The sequence below is a fragment of the Elephas maximus genome, chromosome 2 (genome assembly GCF_024166365.1).
Source record: "Elephas maximus indicus isolate mEleMax1 chromosome 2, mEleMax1 primary haplotype, whole genome shotgun sequence".
In the NCBI taxonomy this organism is placed as follows: domain Eukaryota; kingdom Metazoa; phylum Chordata; class Mammalia; order Proboscidea; family Elephantidae; genus Elephas; species Elephas maximus.
In genome coordinates, this window is record NC_064820.1 from 77,812,781 (window position 1) to 77,833,612 (window position 20,832).

Sequence of the window (20,832 nt, forward strand, 5' to 3'; positions counted from 1 at the left end):
ACCATCTGGTTAGCAGCAGTAGCACTTAACCACTACGCCACCAGGGTTTCCTGTCCACCAGAGAGGTGGAAAAGGAAGCTCCATTAAAGAAAAGCAGCACTGCTAAACAAATCCAAAATGTTCATGGGAGAAAAAGTTGAAAAAAGAATAAAAAGTAACATGTACAAAGTTAATGCATATTAAAACCAACCAACCAACAAAAAAAAACCAAACCCGTTGCCATGGAGTCAATTCTGACTCATAGCAACCCTACAGGACAGAGTGGATCTGCGCCATAGTTTCCAGGAAGCACCTGGTAGACTCAAAAAGCTGACCTTTTGGTTAGCAGCTGTAGCACTTAACCACCACGCCGCCAGGGTTTCCCTAACGCATATTAGCAAAAGTAAACAGCTAAACCAGCAGAGCAAGAATAGAAAACGAGTTCAGCGGTTCAAGTTGCGATGGAGGTGCAATGCAGAGGTCCAGAGCCGTTGCTATACAACGTGAACTGTTATTTCCCAAGGGAAGAACTATCTAGATAAGCCCTCTACCCAGGGGTGGGCGAAGTGCATCCTGCATTTATCTCTATTTTAGCATTTTACTGTTCTCTTGAAAATTTCCACACACGAAGCTCAACAAACATTTGCTGATTAGATATGGCTTTTCATTTGCAACACTACTAACTAGCTATGCAACCCGGGACAGACAAATGATAAGTTTTCTGTGACTTATTTTATGCATCTATAAAATGGTGTTGAAAGTCTTCTCTAATATTGTTTTCAGCTCTAAACATCTTCCATGTTATTAATCAGGGATTACAGATAGAATTACTGGCCCGAAAAGTCTCTTGAGGGGAGAACAGTAAATGTGCTTGGGGGGAAATGGACCACTTATCTTGGTACTACCCTAGCGATAAGATGCTAAGTTGACTGGTAAGCATAAATTTTGAACACCAGAACGGGAAAAACAGATGACTGAAGAGGGCCTTGAGAAGGAGTTAAGGTCAAGGATAGCCAAGTTCACCTCGATCCGTCTCAGAGCCCAAGGATGAAGGGAAAGACGGTAACTGTGCTAGTCCCCTCCACAGTGGATGCCAATTACAAGAGCTTCCCCCCACCCCTCCGCCCCCCTGCCCGGTTCTTCCTAATCCTGGAATTGTCCTACAAGGACTGCAAGGTGCTATAATATAAAAATGAAGGATGCCTCACAGGCGACAGGTGTCCCGGCGTCCCAGGACAGAAGCCAGCCGGAGGGAAGACTGTCGTAGGGCAAGTCAGCGCAGTCGCCCCCGACCAGCTGGCCGGGAAGTCCCAGCGCTGCTCAGCTACCGACTGGGAAGCGGAAACGCTCGCTCATCCGCGGCGGACGAATCCCAGGGGCAGAGGCGGCGGTCGGACCGTGTGAGAGCGCAGGGCCTCGCGACCACCTCCGGCAGAAGAGAGGGAATCGGGCCTTTCCATCTGCGGCCAGAGATTTCACTACAGGCCTCCAAGCCTTGGCTTGTTTTGGCCGCGACGTCACTTCCCAGTTCTTCTTTCCCCTTCTGGCAAAAAGACGTTCCGCATCTTTGCAGCTGGGCAGACTTCCAGGTTTTTCCCGCCGCTACGCTGTGCGGTACATACTGCCTGAGTACTACAGAGGTAAGGTCGCCTCAGCTGACGGCTCTGGATCTCTACGGAAAGATCCAAGTCTCTTCCTCTGCCTACGCCTCCTTCTCCCCATCGCTCCGCCCACCGGACAGCTTCTGCGTCATCCGGCCTGCGCCGCTCGTCATCTTCGCGCGACGAATCTGTCCTTTCCGTACGCGGTGTGTCATGGCGGCTCCTTAGAGGGTCCGCGTGAGTGAGCCAGAGCGGTCCAGGGGAGTCCAGTGGAGGTAAGTGAAGGAAGCTTCCATAGGTCCTTCCTGTGGTATCTGGCATGCTCTTTTGGGACTTCCCAGTCTCCTGCCGGATAATGGCTAAACTCCTTAACCGACCTCTCGGAATTCCCGCAATTTAGCTTGATCTATACTTTCCTTTTCTACGATCACATCTCTCCTACTGTCCACTGTAATCCGCGCCCTTATAACATAAAACCGACAGATTTCCACATCTGGCTTTGGTTATGAGGCTCCCTCAGTTTCAAATGGCCGCCCCCTTGGAGCCTCACTTCCCCAGCCCTCCCCTTCCGGTTTTGCGCCCATCTTAAGTGGTGAATCTGTCGAACATCCTCCAAACCAAAAAAAAAAAAAAAAAGACCTCGCGGCCGAGCCGATTCCTTATAGGACAGAGTAGAACTGCCCCATAGGGTTGCCAAGGAGCGGCTGGTGGCTTAGAACTGCTACCTTTTGGTTAGCAGCTGAGCTCTTAACCGCTGCGCCACCAGTGCTCCTTCTGAAATGGTACAGGTCTTTTAATCTTTCCGGGACCCTTCCAGTTAGAATTAAAAATCTCCCTCATCTGAGCTCTCAGCACTATGTTCGTTACTCATAGCATTTATTTGGTATTCTGCCTTGTATTGTAGTAGTATGTTATTCATTTATTCCCAGTTTTTCAGGCTCTTTTCTCTCCCCGGTAATTTTCTTATTCATTTGCACGTGATTTCTTGTCTGCATGCCTTTGCACTGTGCCGCTCCTGCTCCACCCTTCTCACGCTGTTCATTTTAATCTGGCAAGGCACTGCGCCTCACTTCTTCGCTCTAAAGCGTGACATTATTCTGTCGGGCAGAGTTAGGCACTTCTTCACCTTAATACTGTATAATAAGGGGCAAACGAAGGCCTGGAGGACAAATCCGACTGAATACTTGTTTTTGTGTAGCCAGGGAGCTTAGAATAGTTCTTTTTGCAGATGAACATTTGCAACCTGAAGATGGAAAACACACATCTTTAATCCCAATTAAGCGAAATGTTATCTCCCCCAAAAGAATTCTATTCTTCTCATTTATAAACAAAAGATTGTACTTGTTATGCTTATTTTTATTTAATTCCATCAATTAAAAACTTGGGGAAATGTCTTTCTTGTTGTATAAGTACCAGGAGCCCGGGGGCGCAGTGGTTAAGAGCTCGGCTGGTAACCAAAGTGTCAGCAGTTCCAGTCCACCAGCCACTCCTTGTAAACCCTGTGGGGCGGCTCTAGTCTATCCTATAGGGTCGCTTTGAGTCGGAATCGCCTAGACGGCAGTGAGTGTATAAGTACTTACATAATGGTCTTCATTTTGCCTTTTGGCCCATAAAGTGTAAAGATTTACTATCTGGCCCTTTACAGAAAAAGTTTGTGACAGTATAGACACCACAATGCTTCCTTCTTTCCACATTTTGTGGGCACTTTTTATCTTCCTGAAATGAAGTAGTTCAGTTCTGTGGGAGAAAAGATTAAAGAAATCATTACAATACAGTGTGATTTTGTGTGCTGACAGAATTATGCAGATTCAAATAGGACCATAGAAGACTGACCTCTGACCTAGCTTAAGGACTCAGAGAAGGTTTCCTGGAGGACATGATCCCTGAGTTGAGCCTTAAATAAATAGGAAGTAAGTGGAGAAAGGTCATTCCTAGCAGAGGGAACAAATGAGCAAAAACATTGAGGCCTGAAGGAGCTTGGTGTGTTAAGGGAACAATGAATGGTTGGGAATGACTAGAGGTGAGGCTGAAAAGGTAGGCAAGGGCCAGATCTCAGAGGACCTTACATCTTAATGTTAATGAGCTTGGACCTATTTTCTGAGCAGTGTTGGGCTTTGTAGCAAAGACAGCTTTGCACTGTGGTTAGATAACTCTGGTGGCTATTTGGAAGATGGTTGGCGGAGTCAGATCTTGGAATGACGTTGTACTATTTCAGTAGACGTGAGGGCATGAATTAGGACAGTGAAAATAGGGGTAGAGAGGACATGAAGTTGAGAAAGAGTTGGGAAATAAAACCAGCAGGTATTAACTATTTGGATGTTAGAATTGAGGAGGAAGGACAAGCCAAAGCTGATTCCAGATTTCTAGCTGGTGCTGGTCACCAGCTGAAAGGGAGAGTACTGGAGTATGCATTCTATAAATGTTGAAATTGTATTATTTGTTCTTACGTGATCAGTGGATAGCTTTCTATTGAAACAGCTTCTGCTTTTCCTGCTTCTAAGTAATGTCCAGTGATGTTAGAGGGGTGGGATGCTGGGAGTGGAATTGAGAAGCCTGTACCTATGGTAAAGGCCTGGAATTGTCTAGGGTTTCTTGGGCCCTTGCACTTACTGTTTTCTCTGCCTGGAGTGCTTTTCTCTCAGTTAACTGCTGCCTCACTTTCTTTGAGTCTCTGCTCGAATGTTACCTTATCAGAGAGAACTTCCCTGCCACCCTGTATAAAAGGCATCCCATTTGTCATTTTCTGTTCCCCTTTTCTGCTTTTTTTAATTTTAGGACTTGTAAGTACTACATGATATATAGTTATTTATTCTTTCTCTCATCTCCCTCTCACCCCCCCAAGAATGAAACCTACACAAAGCAAGGGATTTTGTGAGTTTGGTTTTCTGCAATAACACTAGTGTCTATCACAATCCCTGTGCACAGTGAGTGGTGAGCTGGATTTTTTCCTCTCATCCCCTCTTTTAAAAGTCTCTGTAAACATTTAAAAAAAAAAAAAAGAGCTATACCAAAGCATGTCTATAAAACATTTGTTATATTTAAAATTTTATATTTCATACTTTTAACCCCACACAGAATGACCTCTAACCTCCTTTTTGAATGTGAAGCCTTGGGGCAGATGGTTCCCTATGGGTGCTTCTCCCCTTCTCCCATTGTGATTTACAACTCTTGTAAATGAAGAAGTGGTAAAGAATTAATTAGATTGGAAGCATGTTGTGAAATTTATTAGATTTGTTAGAGATATGGGCTGTGTTACATTTAATTTGCCCATCTAGACTAGAATCCTACCTTTGGGGGCTCTAGCCCTTTTATACCTCAACCTTTGAAGACTGCTTTTATGCTGACAGCATAGTAAGGTGAAGATACTTGATACCACTTTATCAGGTTGAAAATTAAGACATTTTAGAATTTCCATCTCCATGCACAAAGGATCAGATCACTGGGATGCAGTAGGGTTTTCACTGGATGATTTTTCAGAAGTCTATTACCTGTCCTGGCCCGGAATCCCCTCTGAAGCCTGTTCAACATCATAGCAACGCGCAAGCCTGCACTGATAGAGGGTGGCTGTGCTTGAGGTGCGTTGGCTGGGAATTGAACCAGGGTCTCCACATGGAAGGTGAGAGTCTTACCACTGAACCACCACTGCTCCCAAAGGAAATATGAAAATAATTTAAATTTATCTTCAAGGAAAAACCAGTTCACTTCACTGGTGTTTATAATTTACCCTTCATAGAAAAGCCCCTTACATCTTTTGGAAACATAAAAGCATATCGTGTTGCCTACTTTGCTTAAAATGACTTGGCTTCCAAATGTTAGAATCAAATCTAAACTTCTCATCCTTGTACAAGAATCTCTGTGGTCCGATTCCTATTTCTCCAGCTGAATCTCTGGATCACCTCTCCTGGGCTCAATGTGTTCTAGCTGCACTGACCTCCTCCCTGTTCTTGGAACCAGCCAGATCCCTTCCTTGACCCTAGGACCATGCTCTTGTTCTTCTTCCAAGTCTCCCCTTGACCTGTGCTTCGTCTCATCCCAGAAAGGCCTTTCCTTTCCACTCTGTCTAAAGTGGCCTTTGCAGCTCTCATTGCTCTGTTAGTTTCTTTCACAGTACTTATTGCAAAAAAAAGAGTTTTATCCCCTTTTAATCATTGATTGTCATGTTTTATCAAAACAGCCTTTTAGAATATGTCACACCTAATTATTTTGGTGTTACTGATGCACTGTTTTCAGGCCTTTAGGAATAGTTAATAAGTAGCACCACTGGAATCATTCATCTTTATCATAGTACCTAAAATTGAGTCTCTTGCAATTGAATAGTTCTGGAAAAATCTTTGGCTTAATTACAAAGGTTTGAATTCATTTTTATCTTATTCTGTTACTTTAATACAGAATTTAATTTCAGAATCGCTTTATTCCTGTTTCTTCCCCTATCTTTTAAATTAATTAATTTAACTTAAGCTTCTACATTTGATTTTTAGCTTTTAACTCAGTTTTATTTCAAGCTTCTGCATTTGGATATTAGCTCTGCTTTCCTTGCTTAGCCTTTTTAGGCTCTCAGAAAGTCAGGTCCCTAGACTATAATTAAACCGAACCAAAACCCCACTGCCGTCAAGTCGATTCCGACTCATAGTGACCCTACTCATATGAGTATGAGTAGACTATATTATTACAGGTTAAATTTTCATCTTCAGTTTAACTTCAGGAAAATTTTGCACTTGTAGCTTCACCTCAAGGTTTTTTTTTTTTTTTGGTCCCCAAAAAAGGAAGAAAGCTCCATGCCAGTGTGCGTCTCTCTGTTTTGACTCCTGGGAGGTTGAGCCAGATTTATTCCCAGTGTTGTAAACTGGCTGGTCAGGTATGAGAACATCTGTGTCCAGCTCAGAGACTGCAGAATGGCAGCCTGGTTTGTATTCTTCCTGCTTCCTTTAGCTTGTCTCCTCTGGGTTACAGTTAAATAGCTTATTGGTCACTAATCTAAATGCTGCCTCATAGCTTTTTGAAGGAAGGTAGAGTGAAAAATCACAACTATATGTTCCTGGTTATCAATAATATGTGTATATGATTTTTTTTTTCTTCAGAATTAAGGCAGAATCTCTACTATTATTTCTAACATCAATTCCAAACTATCGATCCTTGGACAACAGTGCAATTATATGAAATCATGGCTGGTTATAAGCCTGTAGTTATTCAGACATACCCTATACTTGGTGAAAAAATCACTCAAGATACCCTGTACTGGAACAACTATAAGGTAAGCGTGAGCAGTACCGGCGGAGCAGAGGATTTACATTTATGCCAATTTCTCCAGCATATGTTATACTTTGGATAATAAAGTAGAGAACTAATAACTAAAAAAAAAATCCATAAGCCATTCATAGTTTGGATGGAAAATTTAGTATCTGATTTTTGGGGGGGATTTTTATATGAAAATCTACACAGCTTAATCAGTGTAACCATGCAAGTGCCCAGCACAAAGTAGATGATCGATCAGGGCCAAATGAATTATGACTTAGAATTTGAATCTCATGCAAGAAGTTTTTTTTTTGCCTTTTTTAATCTAAGGAAGAAGTGGTATGAAATTAATTCTTCTACCCATTTATAAGGAGGGAAATTGGTATAAACATTCTGGAAGGCGATTTCATAACATTTATCATGATTAAAAAAAAATACATATACCCTTTGACTCTGCAGTCCCAGCTTGGAACTTGCTCAATAAATATACCCCCAAATATGCTACCATGGGGGAAAAAAAAAAAAATTTTTTTTTTAATTCATAAAGATGTTCACTGAAGTATTATTTGTAATATCAGAAATCTTGAAAACCCTGTATTTATTAGTATTGGACCGATAAAAACCAAAAACTCACTGCCATCGAGTCAGCTCTGACTCATTGTGACCCCATAGGGTTTCCAAGGCTGTAAATCTCCAAGGAAGCAGACTGCCACATCTTTCTCCTGCACAGCTGCTGGTGGTTTCGAACCACTGACCTTTTGGTTAGCAGTCCAGCGTTTTAACCACTGCGCCACCAGGGCTCAGCCTTGTAATGAATGGTAAATCTGTTGCTCGTATGAAAAGTTAATTAGATGTGTTATTAAGTGAAAAAAAAAAACAAGATGCAGAACAGCCTGCCTTGTATGATGTTTGTATCAATTAAAAGATACATGGATAAATACATGCTGTTATAGGCGTAACTTTATTTTTTCCTGGAAAAAATTACAGAACAACTGAAGAGAAAGAGTGGGGTGTGGCTTTCTATTTACTTTTATTTACTCTAATGGCAACAAGAATAGGCTGGGTGATGGAATTATGGACCTTTTGCTTTTCTTCGTATTTCTATATTAAATACCTAATAAATGTTAGAAAGAATGAAAAGAAATGGTCTGTAAGAGATAATATAATGTGTAAATATGTCTTGCCATCGTAATTCTGTTAATACTATGCTTTATCTTTCATTAAGACCCCTGTCCAGATTAAGGAATTCGGTGCTGTGTCAAAAGTCGACTTTTCTCCACAGCCTCCATATAATTATGCAGTCACAGCTTCCTCACGGGTAAGCGTAATGTGAAATTTCTTTATTTTTCTTTTGTATGATTTAGATTTACTACTGATAAATTGAGCCATCTGGTGAAATACTGTGTTTTTTATCTTGTAATAGATTCATATTTATGGCCGATACTCCCAAGAACCCATAAAAACCTTTTCCCGATTTAAGGACACAGCGTACTGTGCTACTTTTCGACAGGATGGTAAACTGCTTGTGGCTGGCAGTGAAGACGGTGGAGTTCAGCTTTTTGATATAAGTGGGAGGGCTCCCCTCAGACAGTTTGAAGGCCATACAAAGTAAGAGGCAATTGATTTTTATGTGTTCTTGTGTTTTGTCTTAAGGTCTATTCTTTGTCTGAGCTTTGACTAAAAATAGAGGGCAGTTCTATGTACCTATATACTTCATTTCCTAGTTCTTCTAAGACTTAACCTGGGCCCTGTGGTCCAGTTTTATGGATCTCATGAATTTCCTAGAATTGGAATTGGATGTAACATCTTAGGAAGTGTCAGTTTATCTAGGGAGATTTTCTGTAGCTTTCATGGACTCTTCACCTGTGATGCAGTTGAGGTTATGAACAATCGATCTAAAGGCTCTCTCACAACTGTTAACCAGAGCTCTGTAGACTTGGACTATCTTAGAGGTTCTCTTTTTGAAGTCAGTTTGGGAGGTGGAATTTCTTTTCTTGGATTTGTAGTATTTTTACCCCTTAATGAACTGGATGGCGAGGGCAATTTTATCTTATAACTCTGTTTTCAGGATTACTAATGTCTTTGCTGAAATTTGCTATTAATTTAAAATCTCAAAAGTCTCTCTTATAGTATATTATTAGGGTGGTCTTACCCCATCAATGATGTATTTAAAATATAACAGAAATTCACTAACATGATCCTACTTAGACATGCCTTTTTAGAATTTTTTTTTAACTACCCTTTTTGAAATTTTTAAAAATAAAGTGCCGTTGCTCTAGCATTTAGAACTTTAATTTTCATTAAGCAGCTAAGTGAAATTGCTAAATATTAGAAAAATATAATTGTTAGGCCACTGTTTAATATTCTTATTACCTTCGTAGTGCCAGGGGTATTTAAACTTTTTAATTGGCCTGGGGGCAGACACCTGTTTTAAAGGTTTTCTTTTTCTTTCATGATTTCCACCTACAATTATTCCCTGAAATTTAACTGCTTTTTTTTGTTATCTGGGAAAAGGAGTATTTTATTTATGTTAGAAGGTGCCAGGAACATTTTTTTCTTGCTTTTTATATACTCATCCTTGATCTTTCAGAGCAGTTCACACAGTAGATTTTACAGCTGACAAATACCATGTGGTGTCTGGGGCTGATGATTATACCGTTAAGCTATGGGATATTCCAAACTCCAAAGAAATTCTGACATTTAAAGAACATTCTGATTATGTGAGGTGTGGATGTGCTAGCAAACTGAACCCAGATCTCCTTGTAACAGGTTAGTGAACTCTGTTTTTCTCTCCTGCCATAGATAATCTTACTATGATATACTATAATATTGTTTTGGGCCTTTTGGAATTAAGGGGTGTAAAAAAATGTTTATAAAGCAATATGTTCCTGTTCACTTATCCAATTGTTTTGTTTTCATTTTCTTCTTTTGGTGGTGGTTCCTAGTGTCCTCCAAACGTGTTTGGAAATATCAGGCTGCCTTGATGTCAGAGTTATAATGGGTTTAGTACCCTGGTTTCCACAGAGCCTCTAGCAGCCAAGAAGCAAAGACAATGTAGTTCAGCCTTTGGGTGCCTGTGCAAGGATTCCCAGACCATTCTGTAGTGGGCAGTAGCATGAATACAGAAATAATTTATGATGGAAGTAAGTTAGATTCTGTGTGGTATAGTATGTTGGTATAGTATAGTGCTGCCTCAAAACCAATTAGTGTAGCAGGGGGCTTGGAGATACTGTGTTTTCATGAAATACATGTGTCTTTTAAAAATTTCGTCTAAGGTTTTCTCCTTTTAAAGGTTATGTTTGGAATATATATATGTGTGTGTGTATGTATAAATATATATATAGTTTTAAATGGTGAAACTCATGTCATACAAAAATTGACATTTTAGGGTCATATGATCATACTGTAAAGATGTTTGATACACGAACCAATGAGAGTGTTATCTCTGTGGAACATGGGCAGCCAGTGGAGAGTGTCCTGCTTTTTCCCTCTGGAGGTCTTCTGGTGTCAGCAGGTATTTGTTTTAAGAATTGCTTTCACCAGTATTGTTGGGCTTGAATCATATATTTCTGTATCAGTTGCTGTGTGTAATTTGTCAGTGTATAATTACATTGCATATCGAAGTTTTCGTCAGGCAGTTGATAAAAGGGGTAGGCAGGTAGTTATTTACTGAGTATCTAATGTGAGCCAGACACTGTGTTATTATATAAATGTTAATTCTAATGTCCCACATCATTCTGCACAATTTGGTCCCTATTTTATAGCTAAGGAAATAAATAAAAGTTATAATTAACTTGTCCAAGGCAAAGCTGATAGATGGCAGACTGAAACCCCAGAACTTGAAAACTTAGATTGCATATATAAGCCTGTGCCATCTTGTTTGACCCTAGAAATCTAGGTCTTATTCCTCAGTTATTCCTATCTAAGAGATCTCTGGGAGCTTTTACAATTTAGGCTCTTTCAGACCTAGAATCAGGCTTGTCTCTTACGTGGCTTTCTTGACTGAAATAGCATTAATGCGCATATTGCTAATATTGCTAGAGAAAGATAATGTGGAGTAAGAAGGGGCTTTGATACATTTTTGTATCATTGAAACTTTGGGTTTTTTTTTTTTTTTTTGTCTGTTATGCTGGCCTAGTGCATTTTCATAATTATAGTGGGAGAAATAAATCGCTTTTTAATTTGTCAGTAAAGCCACAGTTAATATGTTGACATTTGAAGAATTTGGGGGTAATATGTATACTTGAGGAAACTCTGGTGGCATAGTAGTTAAGAGCTACGGCTGCTAACCAAAAGCTCGGCAGTTCAAATCCACCAGGCACTCCTTGGAAACTCTGGGGCAGTTCTACTCTGTCCCGTAGGGTCGCTATGAGTCAGAATCGACTCGATGGCAGTGGGTTTGGTTTGATTTTTGTATGTATACTTGATAGCATATATATATATATATGTATAGCTCTTTTTTTAAAGCTTAATTCTAAGATCCAAGTAAAAATTATCCTGTTTTATACTCTTCCCAGTACTTATTTGATTTAAAAATAAGTTGATCACCTTGTCAGACATACGCATTTTGAGAAGGGGTATATGATCAAGTCGAACAGGGAGACTAGAAACCTGTATGCTGACCTCCCCTGTGCTACCTAAACTGGGCAATCCCTTGACTTCTCTGGACCTTGAAAATGAGAGGTTGGACTAGGTCCGTGGTTTCACACTCTGATGCCTCTCCTGAGCTCCACACGTGACTGGGGGCTGTGAAATAAGGTCCAGACCCTATTCTCCAGTCAGGAGAGATCTTCAACTTGAATAAGAACAAACTTAACTTTTTCCACCCTTTTTCCTGGTTTACCTACTAGGCTTTTGTTTAAGCTTTTATTGAAAGAAAAGATACTACGTTAAAAACTTTTTAAAATACTAGATTAAATTACTTCTAAGAATCCTTCCAACTCTTAGGTTAAAAGTTATAGGAAGGTTTTTTTTAGTTTTGTTGAAATTCACAAAATTTTTAGGAAATAAAACCTACTTTATTCATTTCCGTGGTTATACAAAATTCCTTTTAAAGAATGATTTTATTATACCTTTCTTAAAATATTTTTGGTTATACTTCCCATTTTGCTAGACACTTCGGTTTACTTTACAAATATGAGATTGTTTAATCACCCTAACAGCTGTGTGGGATAGATGGTGCTGTTCAGTCACACACCTAGCGAGTGGTAGAGCCACGATTTACACCAGGCTCTGGATTCCCTCACTTACCTCCTCACTAGGGAGTGTCTAGTGCAGAAGGCTTTTCAGATCATTGAAAATTTGAATCGATAGGCAGAATATCAAACTAATGATTGCTTCTGCTTATAGGCGGTCGTTATGTTAAAGTCTGGGACATGTTAAAAGGAGGACAGTTGTTAGTGTCTCTGAAAAATCATCACAAAACTGTGACGTGTTTATGTTTGAGCAGCTCTGGACAGAGGTTACTCTCTGGCTCACTGGATAGGTTAGTATTTTAATTTTCTTTGTTCATTTTAGTGTACAAGTGTTTACTATTTGAGGAAATGAGTTATCTCAGCAATATTTGTGATGAATATTTTGCTAAATGCTGTCTATGAACAAAAAAATCTTTGAGTTGAAAAAAAGTTTTGATCTTTTATTTGCTTACAGCCAACTTATTTTCTCGACAGTTTATTGCTTAAATTTACATAGTTAAGCAATTTTATTGGCCCACATGACTATTAATCTCTTAATTTATATTATTCTATATAGTTTCTTTTAAAATCATGATTGTATATTCATATATTTTGAAATATGAGTATATGCATATATTCTGGTATATAGTCTTTAAAATCTTAAACTTTATGTGAAAATTTCTGTACATTCATGTGGTCCAGTCATTCCTATTTTAATAGGTATTTAATATTCCATTAGTTAACATACTATGACAGCCCTGTCTAGTAGAAATATAATACAAGCCCTCATATGTCATTTTAAATGTTTTAGTAGCCGCATTAAAAAAGGTAAAAAGAACTAGGCCAAATTAATTTAATAACATCTTATTTAGCCCATTGTATCTAAATGTTATCATTTCAACATGTAATCAATATAAAAATTATTAACAAGATACTACAAACAAGCATCTAATACATGCACTATGATGCAATAATATGACGATTAAAGTGAAATATAGTCCTACCAAAGCAATAAAACTGTGTTTAAATAGAACAGTATTTTACACTGCCTCAGTTATTGAATTTAAATTAATTAAAATAAAAACCTTAGTTCCTCATTTTCATTGGCTACATTTCAAGTGCTCAGTAGCCACATGTGGCTAGTGGCTGCCATATCATACAAGGCAGTTCTAGAATTTACTTATATTCATCTGTTGTTGGTCATCTTATTTCATATTTCCTTTTTTCACTATTAGGAAAAGCCTTGGTTTTTAGCATGCTTATTAAAATGTTTACGTATTTTAAAAGCTAGGAAATATATATTTTTTAAATTTTTGTAAAAATTCTTTGTACTTTAGATGAAGGTTTACAGAGCAGACTAGTTTCTCATTAAACAATTAATACATATTGTTTTGTGACATTGGTTGCCAACCCCATGACTTGTCAGCACTCTCCCCTTCTCATCCTTGGGTTCCCCATTACCGGCTTTTCTGTTCCCTCCTGCCTTCTTGTCCTTACCCCTGGGTTGATGTACCCATTTAGTCTCATTTTGTTTTATGGGCCTGTCTAATCTTTGACTGAAGGGTAAACCTTGGGATAGAGAATATTTTTAATACAAAGGAAATTATTATGTAAATATATGGCAATTTATCTGAAATAGTATTACTAGGCAATTTAGGGTTTGATTTCTAGAAGTGTCCCTAGAAAGTTGGCTCTGTTTGCAGTGGTTCTCAGCCTGGAGTAACCTTGCCTCCCAGGGGACTTTTGGCAATGTGTAGAGACATTTTTGGTTGTCACGACTTGGGGTTGGGTGCTATTGGCACCTAGTGGGTAGAGGACAAGCGTACTACTAACCATCCTACAGTGAACAACCCACCACAACAAGGAATTGCCCAGCCCAAAATGTCAATAGTGCCAGTGTTTGGAAACCCTGCCCTTTTGACTCCTGGTGTACTTTCACTGATACTTTTTCTTTACTTGCAGGTTTTATCTTCAGATGGCAGTGATTCATGATCTAGCCTTCTGTTTATAAGGGATTATTTTAAAAGTTGTTATATAAACATTATGGCTAGTGCTGATAGTTCATTTTTTAAGGGATTCAGTTTGTAACTAATATTACTAATTGTTCTTAACTGTTGTGTGAATTTTGATATTTACATGTTGAATTTTCAAAAATAGAAACTTTGTATTTTATACTTATTTCCAAGATTATTTGTGACAAAGCTTTCTTTTTTATTAGGAAGGTGAAAGTATACAGCACTGCTTCCTACAAAGTAGTCCACAGTTTTGATTATGCAGCTTCAATTTTGAGTCTTGCACTTGCAGTAAGTACTTTTAGCTCATTGTAAAACATTCCCTAAGCTAGCCTATTAAACAAAAATAAAGTGGAATTTTAGGTTTTATCTTTTGGATTTTAATAAGTCTTTTTCTTCTTGCCGCATTGGATGTTTGCATTAACACGATTGCTAGAATCTGTGACTCGTGCTAATAACTTAGCATGAGTTCAGATGTAGGTCCCACTCTCTGTAGCTTCCAGCTAAGCACAGTGCTAACGCTGGATTCAAGGGCTTGGAGATTGATACATCTCTCTTTAACACATTTCATCAAGGGTGTTACAATTCTTTAGAAAGGCAAGTTGGCTCTATAAGCAAAAAGTAAATAAATAAGTACAAATAAAATACCCCTGTTTTTGATTGACTGTTTTTTCTGGAATGTCCACTTGCAAGTTTCACGAGGAGCCGTATTTGAGGAGGAGGAGTTTGAATACATTATGTAGAAATCTACTGGGAGAGGAAAACCTTTTTCCAGAACATTTACTTAGCAAGATTGTGGAAAGTCGTGCCATGCTGTAATCCCTTTTCTAATGAGAGTGCAGAAAAATATGATTTTGAAACTGTCCCGAGATATCATGAACTGGGTTGTCATTATACAAACTTTGCCAGTGATATTTTGCCTCAAGTATAATAAGTTCTGTCAACATATGGTATCCTAGTGACCAAAAAAAATGATTTTGCTTTAACTTTTTGTCACAGATAATTGTTAGGCAGGGTACCTATTTCTGAGTGGAACTGTTGCTGAAAGTGTGGATAAGCAGCAAACGTTATAACTGTTATTTAGAGAAAAAGTACTATAAGTTATGAGTTTGGGATAGACTCACTTATTTTTCTAATTGCTGTTAGCATGAAGATGAGACAATAGTTGTAGGAATGACCAATGGAATACTGAGTGTTAAACATCGGAAATCTGAAGCAAAGAAGGATGCTTCTTCCAGGAGACGAAGGCCTGCATATCGAACCTTTATTAAAGGGAAAAACTACATGAAGCAACGGGTATTTGTGTATTTCTTTTTTTTTTTTAAGAGGTGAAATTTGTTAAAGTAATAAAGTAGTGAACTCCATCTTTGAACATTACTGAGAAGTGTAGTTTAGATGGTATTTAACTTTATTTTGCTTTCTTCTACCTCAGATATATCTCTAGATTGCTATATGTTGTTTTTTAGGTGCCATCGAGTCGATTCCGACTGATAGTGACCCTGTGTACAGCAGAATGAAACACTGCCTGGTCCTGCGCCCTCCTCACAATTGTTGTTATGCCTGAGCCCATTATAATGAGTAACAAGGGCTCCTTTAATTAATATCCTGAATCATAATATAATGTTATAGTGCTTTACCATAGTCATAATGATATCTTTCACACACTCTTTTCATCTTCTAAACAACCGTGGAAAGTAGTAGAGCCAGATTGCCCCCATTTGGCATCTGAGAAGATTGAGATGCATCCAGGATTGCATTACGGTAGCCAAGAGTTGTAGAGACTAGATTGTATTAGCTTTAGTTCTGTTTTTACTAAGTCCCATTGCCTGCCATGTAAAGAGAATTAAAAGAAGGAATTTTTGCCTAGAATTGAGTTATTGTGTGTGTGTCGTAAGTTAAAATCATAGGTAAGTAAGAACATTGATGTGTTTGCTTCTTTCCATTTTCATCTAATCTGCGTTATGGACAGAAGAACATTATTTGTGATATAGTTCAGGGATACTCTAATTAAAAAAAAAACTGCGACCATTGAATAGAACTTTATACAGATTTTGATTTTTCTCTTCTATAAATTTACTTTTTAATATAGGATGACGTTTTGATCAGTAGACCATCAAAAAAACACCTGGAATTGTATGACAGAGATCTAAAAAATTTCCGGATTTCTAAGGCGCTGGACAGAGTCCTTGAGGTGGGTGAGGAGCATGTTCTTAAAAGACTTGTTTTATTCCTTGCCTTATGTATTACCATGCCTTGGGACTGTCAAGACAAAAACCTCTTCAAACTTGGTAATTGTTAGTAGTGAGTTCCAAGGCTGATTTTCATCTCGTGCTGTCTTGTTTGCTTGTGTTGACATTTTTGCAAAAATTTGTAGCCCGAAGTTACAATGAAGACACCTGAGGTTACAGTTTCCATCATAAAGGAGCTAAATCGAAGAGGAGTTCTTGCGAATGCTCTTGCCGGTCGGGATGAAAAGGAACTCAGTCGTCTTCTTAATTTTTTGATAAGGTTTGTTTTAAGTTCCGGGAAACACTTGGGTTTTGTATCTGAAGTCCTTTATTAGCAAGTGAGAAACATTTACTTTTTAGTTTGATCTTTGTAGAGAGCTGGTGGAATAGATAAATCTATTTTAAGGATTTCAAAAGCATTTGCAAGTTTCAATAAACAGGATTTTTTCTTTGTAGGAATCTGTCTCAGCCAAGATTTGCTCCTATTTTGATAAATGTTGCTGAAATGATTATCGGTAAGTAGTTAAAACTTGAAAATACTAACATGCTTGTAAAAGTAGAGATGTAAAATAATGTAATCAGTGACAGCAACAAATAGATGCAGTTTAAAATACCATAAAACATTTCCAGTGGTGGCACTTTAAATTAGTGGGACTAGGGATATTACAAATTTTTTTAAAGTTTTATAAACATTTATGATGATCATGTCAATTTTTTTCTTAATGAAAAAATAAAAATAAGTCAAAATCTCCACTCTGTACTTTCTGTAATTAGTTTTTTGAAATACTCATTCAGATGGATTGTTACGCTTTCATATAAATTGTGAGTAGACTTTTCAATGTCTTTATATATAATATTTGTATACTTTTTCGGGAAACCCTGGTTGTGTAGTGGTTAAGTGCCACGGCTGCTAACCAATAGGTTGGCAGTTTGAATCCGCCAGGCGCTCCTTGGAAACTCTATGGGGCAGTTATACTCTGTCCTGTAGGGTCGCTATGAGTTGGAATCGACTCGACAGCAGTGGGTTTGGTTTTTATACTTTTCCTAAACAATACTTTTCGCTTATTGTATAGAAAGATATTTCTAGTTAATATATTTTCTCTTCTTCTAGATATATATTTGCCTGTGATCGGTCAGTCACCTGTAGTGGATAAAAAGTTTTTGTTACTTCAGGGACTTGTAGAAAAAGAGATTGATTACCAAAGAGAACTGCTAGAAACCTTGGGGATGATGGAAATGCTTTTTGCTACTACGACAACGAAAGAAAGCACTTTTACATTGGAACATAAATCTGATGAATTTCTGGAAAACAGGAAGATAGAATCATAGTGCCTGCTGAATACCATAAGAACTGACTTGAAGTAGATTTAACTCTATTAACTATTGGAAAGAGGATCTCCTTGGTACATTAAAAAAACTATTTACAGAGTAATTTTATGGAAGAGACTGGGATGATTATGATTGGAAGATTAGTACCTGTTTTAAGACATGATGTCCCATGTAATATTTTGAGTTATTTTATAACATCTTCAGCTGGAAGATCTCAGTGGTTCTGATCACTTATGTTCACCTTGGATGAGTTGATACTAATTTTAATACAGTTAAAGTTCTGTATCAAAATTTGGGTAAGCATTCAGATGGGAGTTCAAATATGAATGCTTTCTGGAGAAGGCTTCAACTGGGAATTCTGCCAAAGAAATAGGGCTTTACTGTTTTTTTTTAACTTCTGTCCTGGAAAAAAGCAAAACAAAAACAAACAGCAACAACAAAAATCCCTTTATTCACTCTCATCAGTGCACTGGGAACTTCCAGGCCCCTTGAGCCTGTCTCTCCTCCCCTCTTGGTGTCAGTCACTTGTCTAGGTCACAAGCTCTGTTTGAGCTGGTAATAGAGCAGTATCCTTTTCCAAGTGCGGAAAATCAATGGCCAGCTTTGGATAATTGACACTAGCTGGACCTGTGTTTGCAGAGTGTGATGAGGCAAGATTGAGATTTCAAAATGATGCTTTCCATCCCAGATGTTTCTTGAACCTTGACTCTTTTTGCTCTGTGGACTTATTGGACCACGTTTTTTCTTCTTTCCTTAAATATACAGCATTTCTGTCAGGTTTTCAACTTCAGGCCAGAGGAATAATAAAATTTACCATTTCTCTTTATAATACACTGAAACCTGAGAGAGCTGGAGCTTGATGCAAGTACCTTGTTTTTCCAGGTCTTGAAAGTTTTCTGCTTTTGACAGCGCGCAGTCTTACCACTTTTCTATTGCTCTCTATTAGTGGAAAATATTTTGAGTTTTCCTTCTCTGTTAGGTTTCCCCCTTATACAGGTTCTGGCTTTTGCAGCTTTTACTGTAATGAGCCTTTCACACATACGCTTGGAGCTTACCTTGTAGCTAACTTCTACCTCTTTAAAAACCATTTTCTCTGATCTCCTCTGAGATATTTCTCTATTCTTCACAATCATCCTGTGTTTCAAAACCCCAAACCAGAGTAACTTTGAAAAATGGTTGTGTTTTTTAAAATTTCAATGTAAATCACATCTTTTATAAAAAGATTTGTATTTTCTTTTTGGCTGTCTTAGATGTATCAGTTCCTGGTGGATATTCACAGGCTAGTGTCTCCTAACACGTTTATTTCACAGTTGCTACCGCTCCTACCTTTCCCCGGTTCTTCCCTGTAACAAGTAATTATCTGTAAGGAAATATGTCTCAAGCTAAAAGAGTCCTTCGTTAGAGGAAGGTTTTGTAATGGGCATCTCCTCATGAATTAAATTCTGTAAATTGAGATTTTTTTTCTTAAGAAGGGAAAAAGTGGGATACATGTGTTCTAGTAATGACATATTTTCAAAGACAGGGCCTGGTTTGCCTTTCATGAACTGATTTAAGCAGAAGGAGGGATCTCGGAAAGCAATCATATGGCGTTTGTAAGGAATCAGGAGCTTGTTACCCTGAGTATGGGATTAGTCAGGGTCAGAAGCTGTATCTTCAGGTTAAGAAAAGGTTAATTTATTTAAATAAGATTTCTATTTAAAAAGCTTTTTTTAAAAAAAAAAAAAAACTTTTAACTTCATAGGTATTTTGGTAACTTGTATACTAGTAGAACCTAGAAGTCGAAATTCTATCTAAAACTAGCTGCCATCGATTGTGTACCATGCGACGAGGGTCTCCCAATACCATATCTTGTCTGATTCTCACCACAGCCGTCCCAGGTTGCTCTTATGTTCTCATTTAACGCTGCATTATCTAAAGTAGCTCTTCACCCTTCAGGTCCCCAAGCCTGAGCGCCTGCATCATCCCAGCTCTCAGAACTGCCTGCCTGCAACCTAACCTACCTATTCCCACTAACAAAACTTCACCAAGTGCGGCAGTTGTCAAATGAAGTATGTAATGACTACAAATTTTCAAAAAGGCTGGGAAACAATTCCTATAGTCACCAATACTTTTGTGTTACGTTGAGAAGTGGTTTTTACACATGGGGACAAACTGTGTAGTATTTGCACTTTGAAGTATTTAAACAGTTGGTGTATTACAGTATGCAACATTGGCCTTAAAATTCTAATTTACAGTGCTTGACATTTTCAGACTTATGGTTTATAGTTAAAAGGTATTTTAAAATGTTAATAAGCCTGCGGAAATAGTGGAATGTTTCAAAGAACTTAGAAAGTCTTCTGTGTGTTTAATTTATTGTATTTATAAGAGTTAAGCACTTGGGAAAGTTTTGCTTGTTGGGTCAATCATTTGAAGTGCTGCTTAAAAGAAAATCAAATACCTTAAATGTATACATGCTGTTAAATTGTTTAAAGGAATTTGAATTGTAAATGGTACTGCTTAAAAAAAATTTACTCTGTTCAACTTAAATGAACTTTATCAAACCTTAAAGACCCCCTTTGAAAGTGATTATTAAAATGTTCTAGATTTCTAAATGGAATATTTGTAAGTCCAATTTAAAAGCTTAAGGAAGGTTAAGTTTTACAATGTTTAGCTTTAATGAATACAGTCTTTTCTATGAGCAAAATGCCCTCCCGGACGCTAAAAATTCTGTCATTTATAAGTGGTAGACTATATGCCTGTTCCCCTGGCCATAGTTGATTGGACCAGGGCTGGGACACCCGATTCAACTCTTCTCTAAACAGCAATTTGTAATTGGGACTTATAATCAAATTTCTTGATTAGGGAAATGCGGGTGGCTGAGGAAAGGCCAGCTCTGAATGTAAAGCTGGCTTTGATAGTTTCCCTAGCCTTGGCACAGAGGGTAAAAAGGGAGATTAGAATGAAAAGCCTGAGGTTTTCCTTAAAAGACACGTTAGCTTTGGGGAGGCTGAGCAGGGACTGGTCTAGTGGGCCTGTGGAAAGACTATTTCCAGTAGCTTCTAGGGATGGAATAAAGCAAATCCTAGTGTACCAAACTCTTTGGAGCTGCCGTTTGCCTGGCCATGAGTCGGAATCATTTGGATGGCAACGGGTTTGGTTTTTGGTTTGCCTTGCCTACGAATCAATCTATATTGTTGTTTTAGTCTTATCTCCTAGCAATCTCCAACATAATATCTATGCTTTGATCAGGGTAGATTATTCTTTTCAAAATTAATTAGATTCTAGTTTTAATTAACAA

At 38.2% G+C, this 20,832-nt stretch overlaps 1 protein-coding gene across 1 annotated transcript; it reads left to right on the forward strand.

Annotated features, from left to right (window-relative positions):
- The first annotated feature begins 1,764 nt into the window (after positions 1-1,764).
- Positions 1,765-20,175, forward strand: UTP15 (UTP15 small subunit processome component). Its single transcript, XM_049865457.1, has 13 exons — positions 1,765-1,855; positions 6,659-6,831; positions 8,038-8,130; positions 8,236-8,420; positions 9,403-9,581; positions 10,201-10,326; positions 12,162-12,297; positions 14,205-14,289; positions 15,145-15,294; positions 16,088-16,189; positions 16,373-16,506; positions 16,683-16,741; positions 17,338-20,175. The coding sequence occupies exons 2-13, from the start codon at positions 6,742-6,744 to the stop codon at positions 17,553-17,555; spliced, it is 1,557 nt and encodes a 518-aa protein (XP_049721414.1). The 5' UTR covers positions 1,765-1,855; positions 6,659-6,741; the 3' UTR covers positions 17,556-20,175.
- The last annotated feature ends 657 nt before the right edge of the window (positions 20,176-20,832 follow it).

Bases quoted from the DNA above. Each gene is read 5' to 3' on its own strand.
- UTP15 (XM_049865457.1), top strand. From the start codon at position 6,742: ATGGCTGGTTATAAGCCTGTAGTTATTCAGACATACCCTATACTTGGT. The intron at 14,290-15,144 runs GTAAGTACTTTT...AATTGCTGTTAG, and splicing joins TTTTGAGTCTTGCACTTGCA to CATGAAGATGAGACAATAGT. The intron at 16,742-17,337 runs GTAAGTAGTTAA...CTCTTCTTCTAG, and splicing joins TGTTGCTGAAATGATTATCG to ATATATATTTGCCTGTGATC.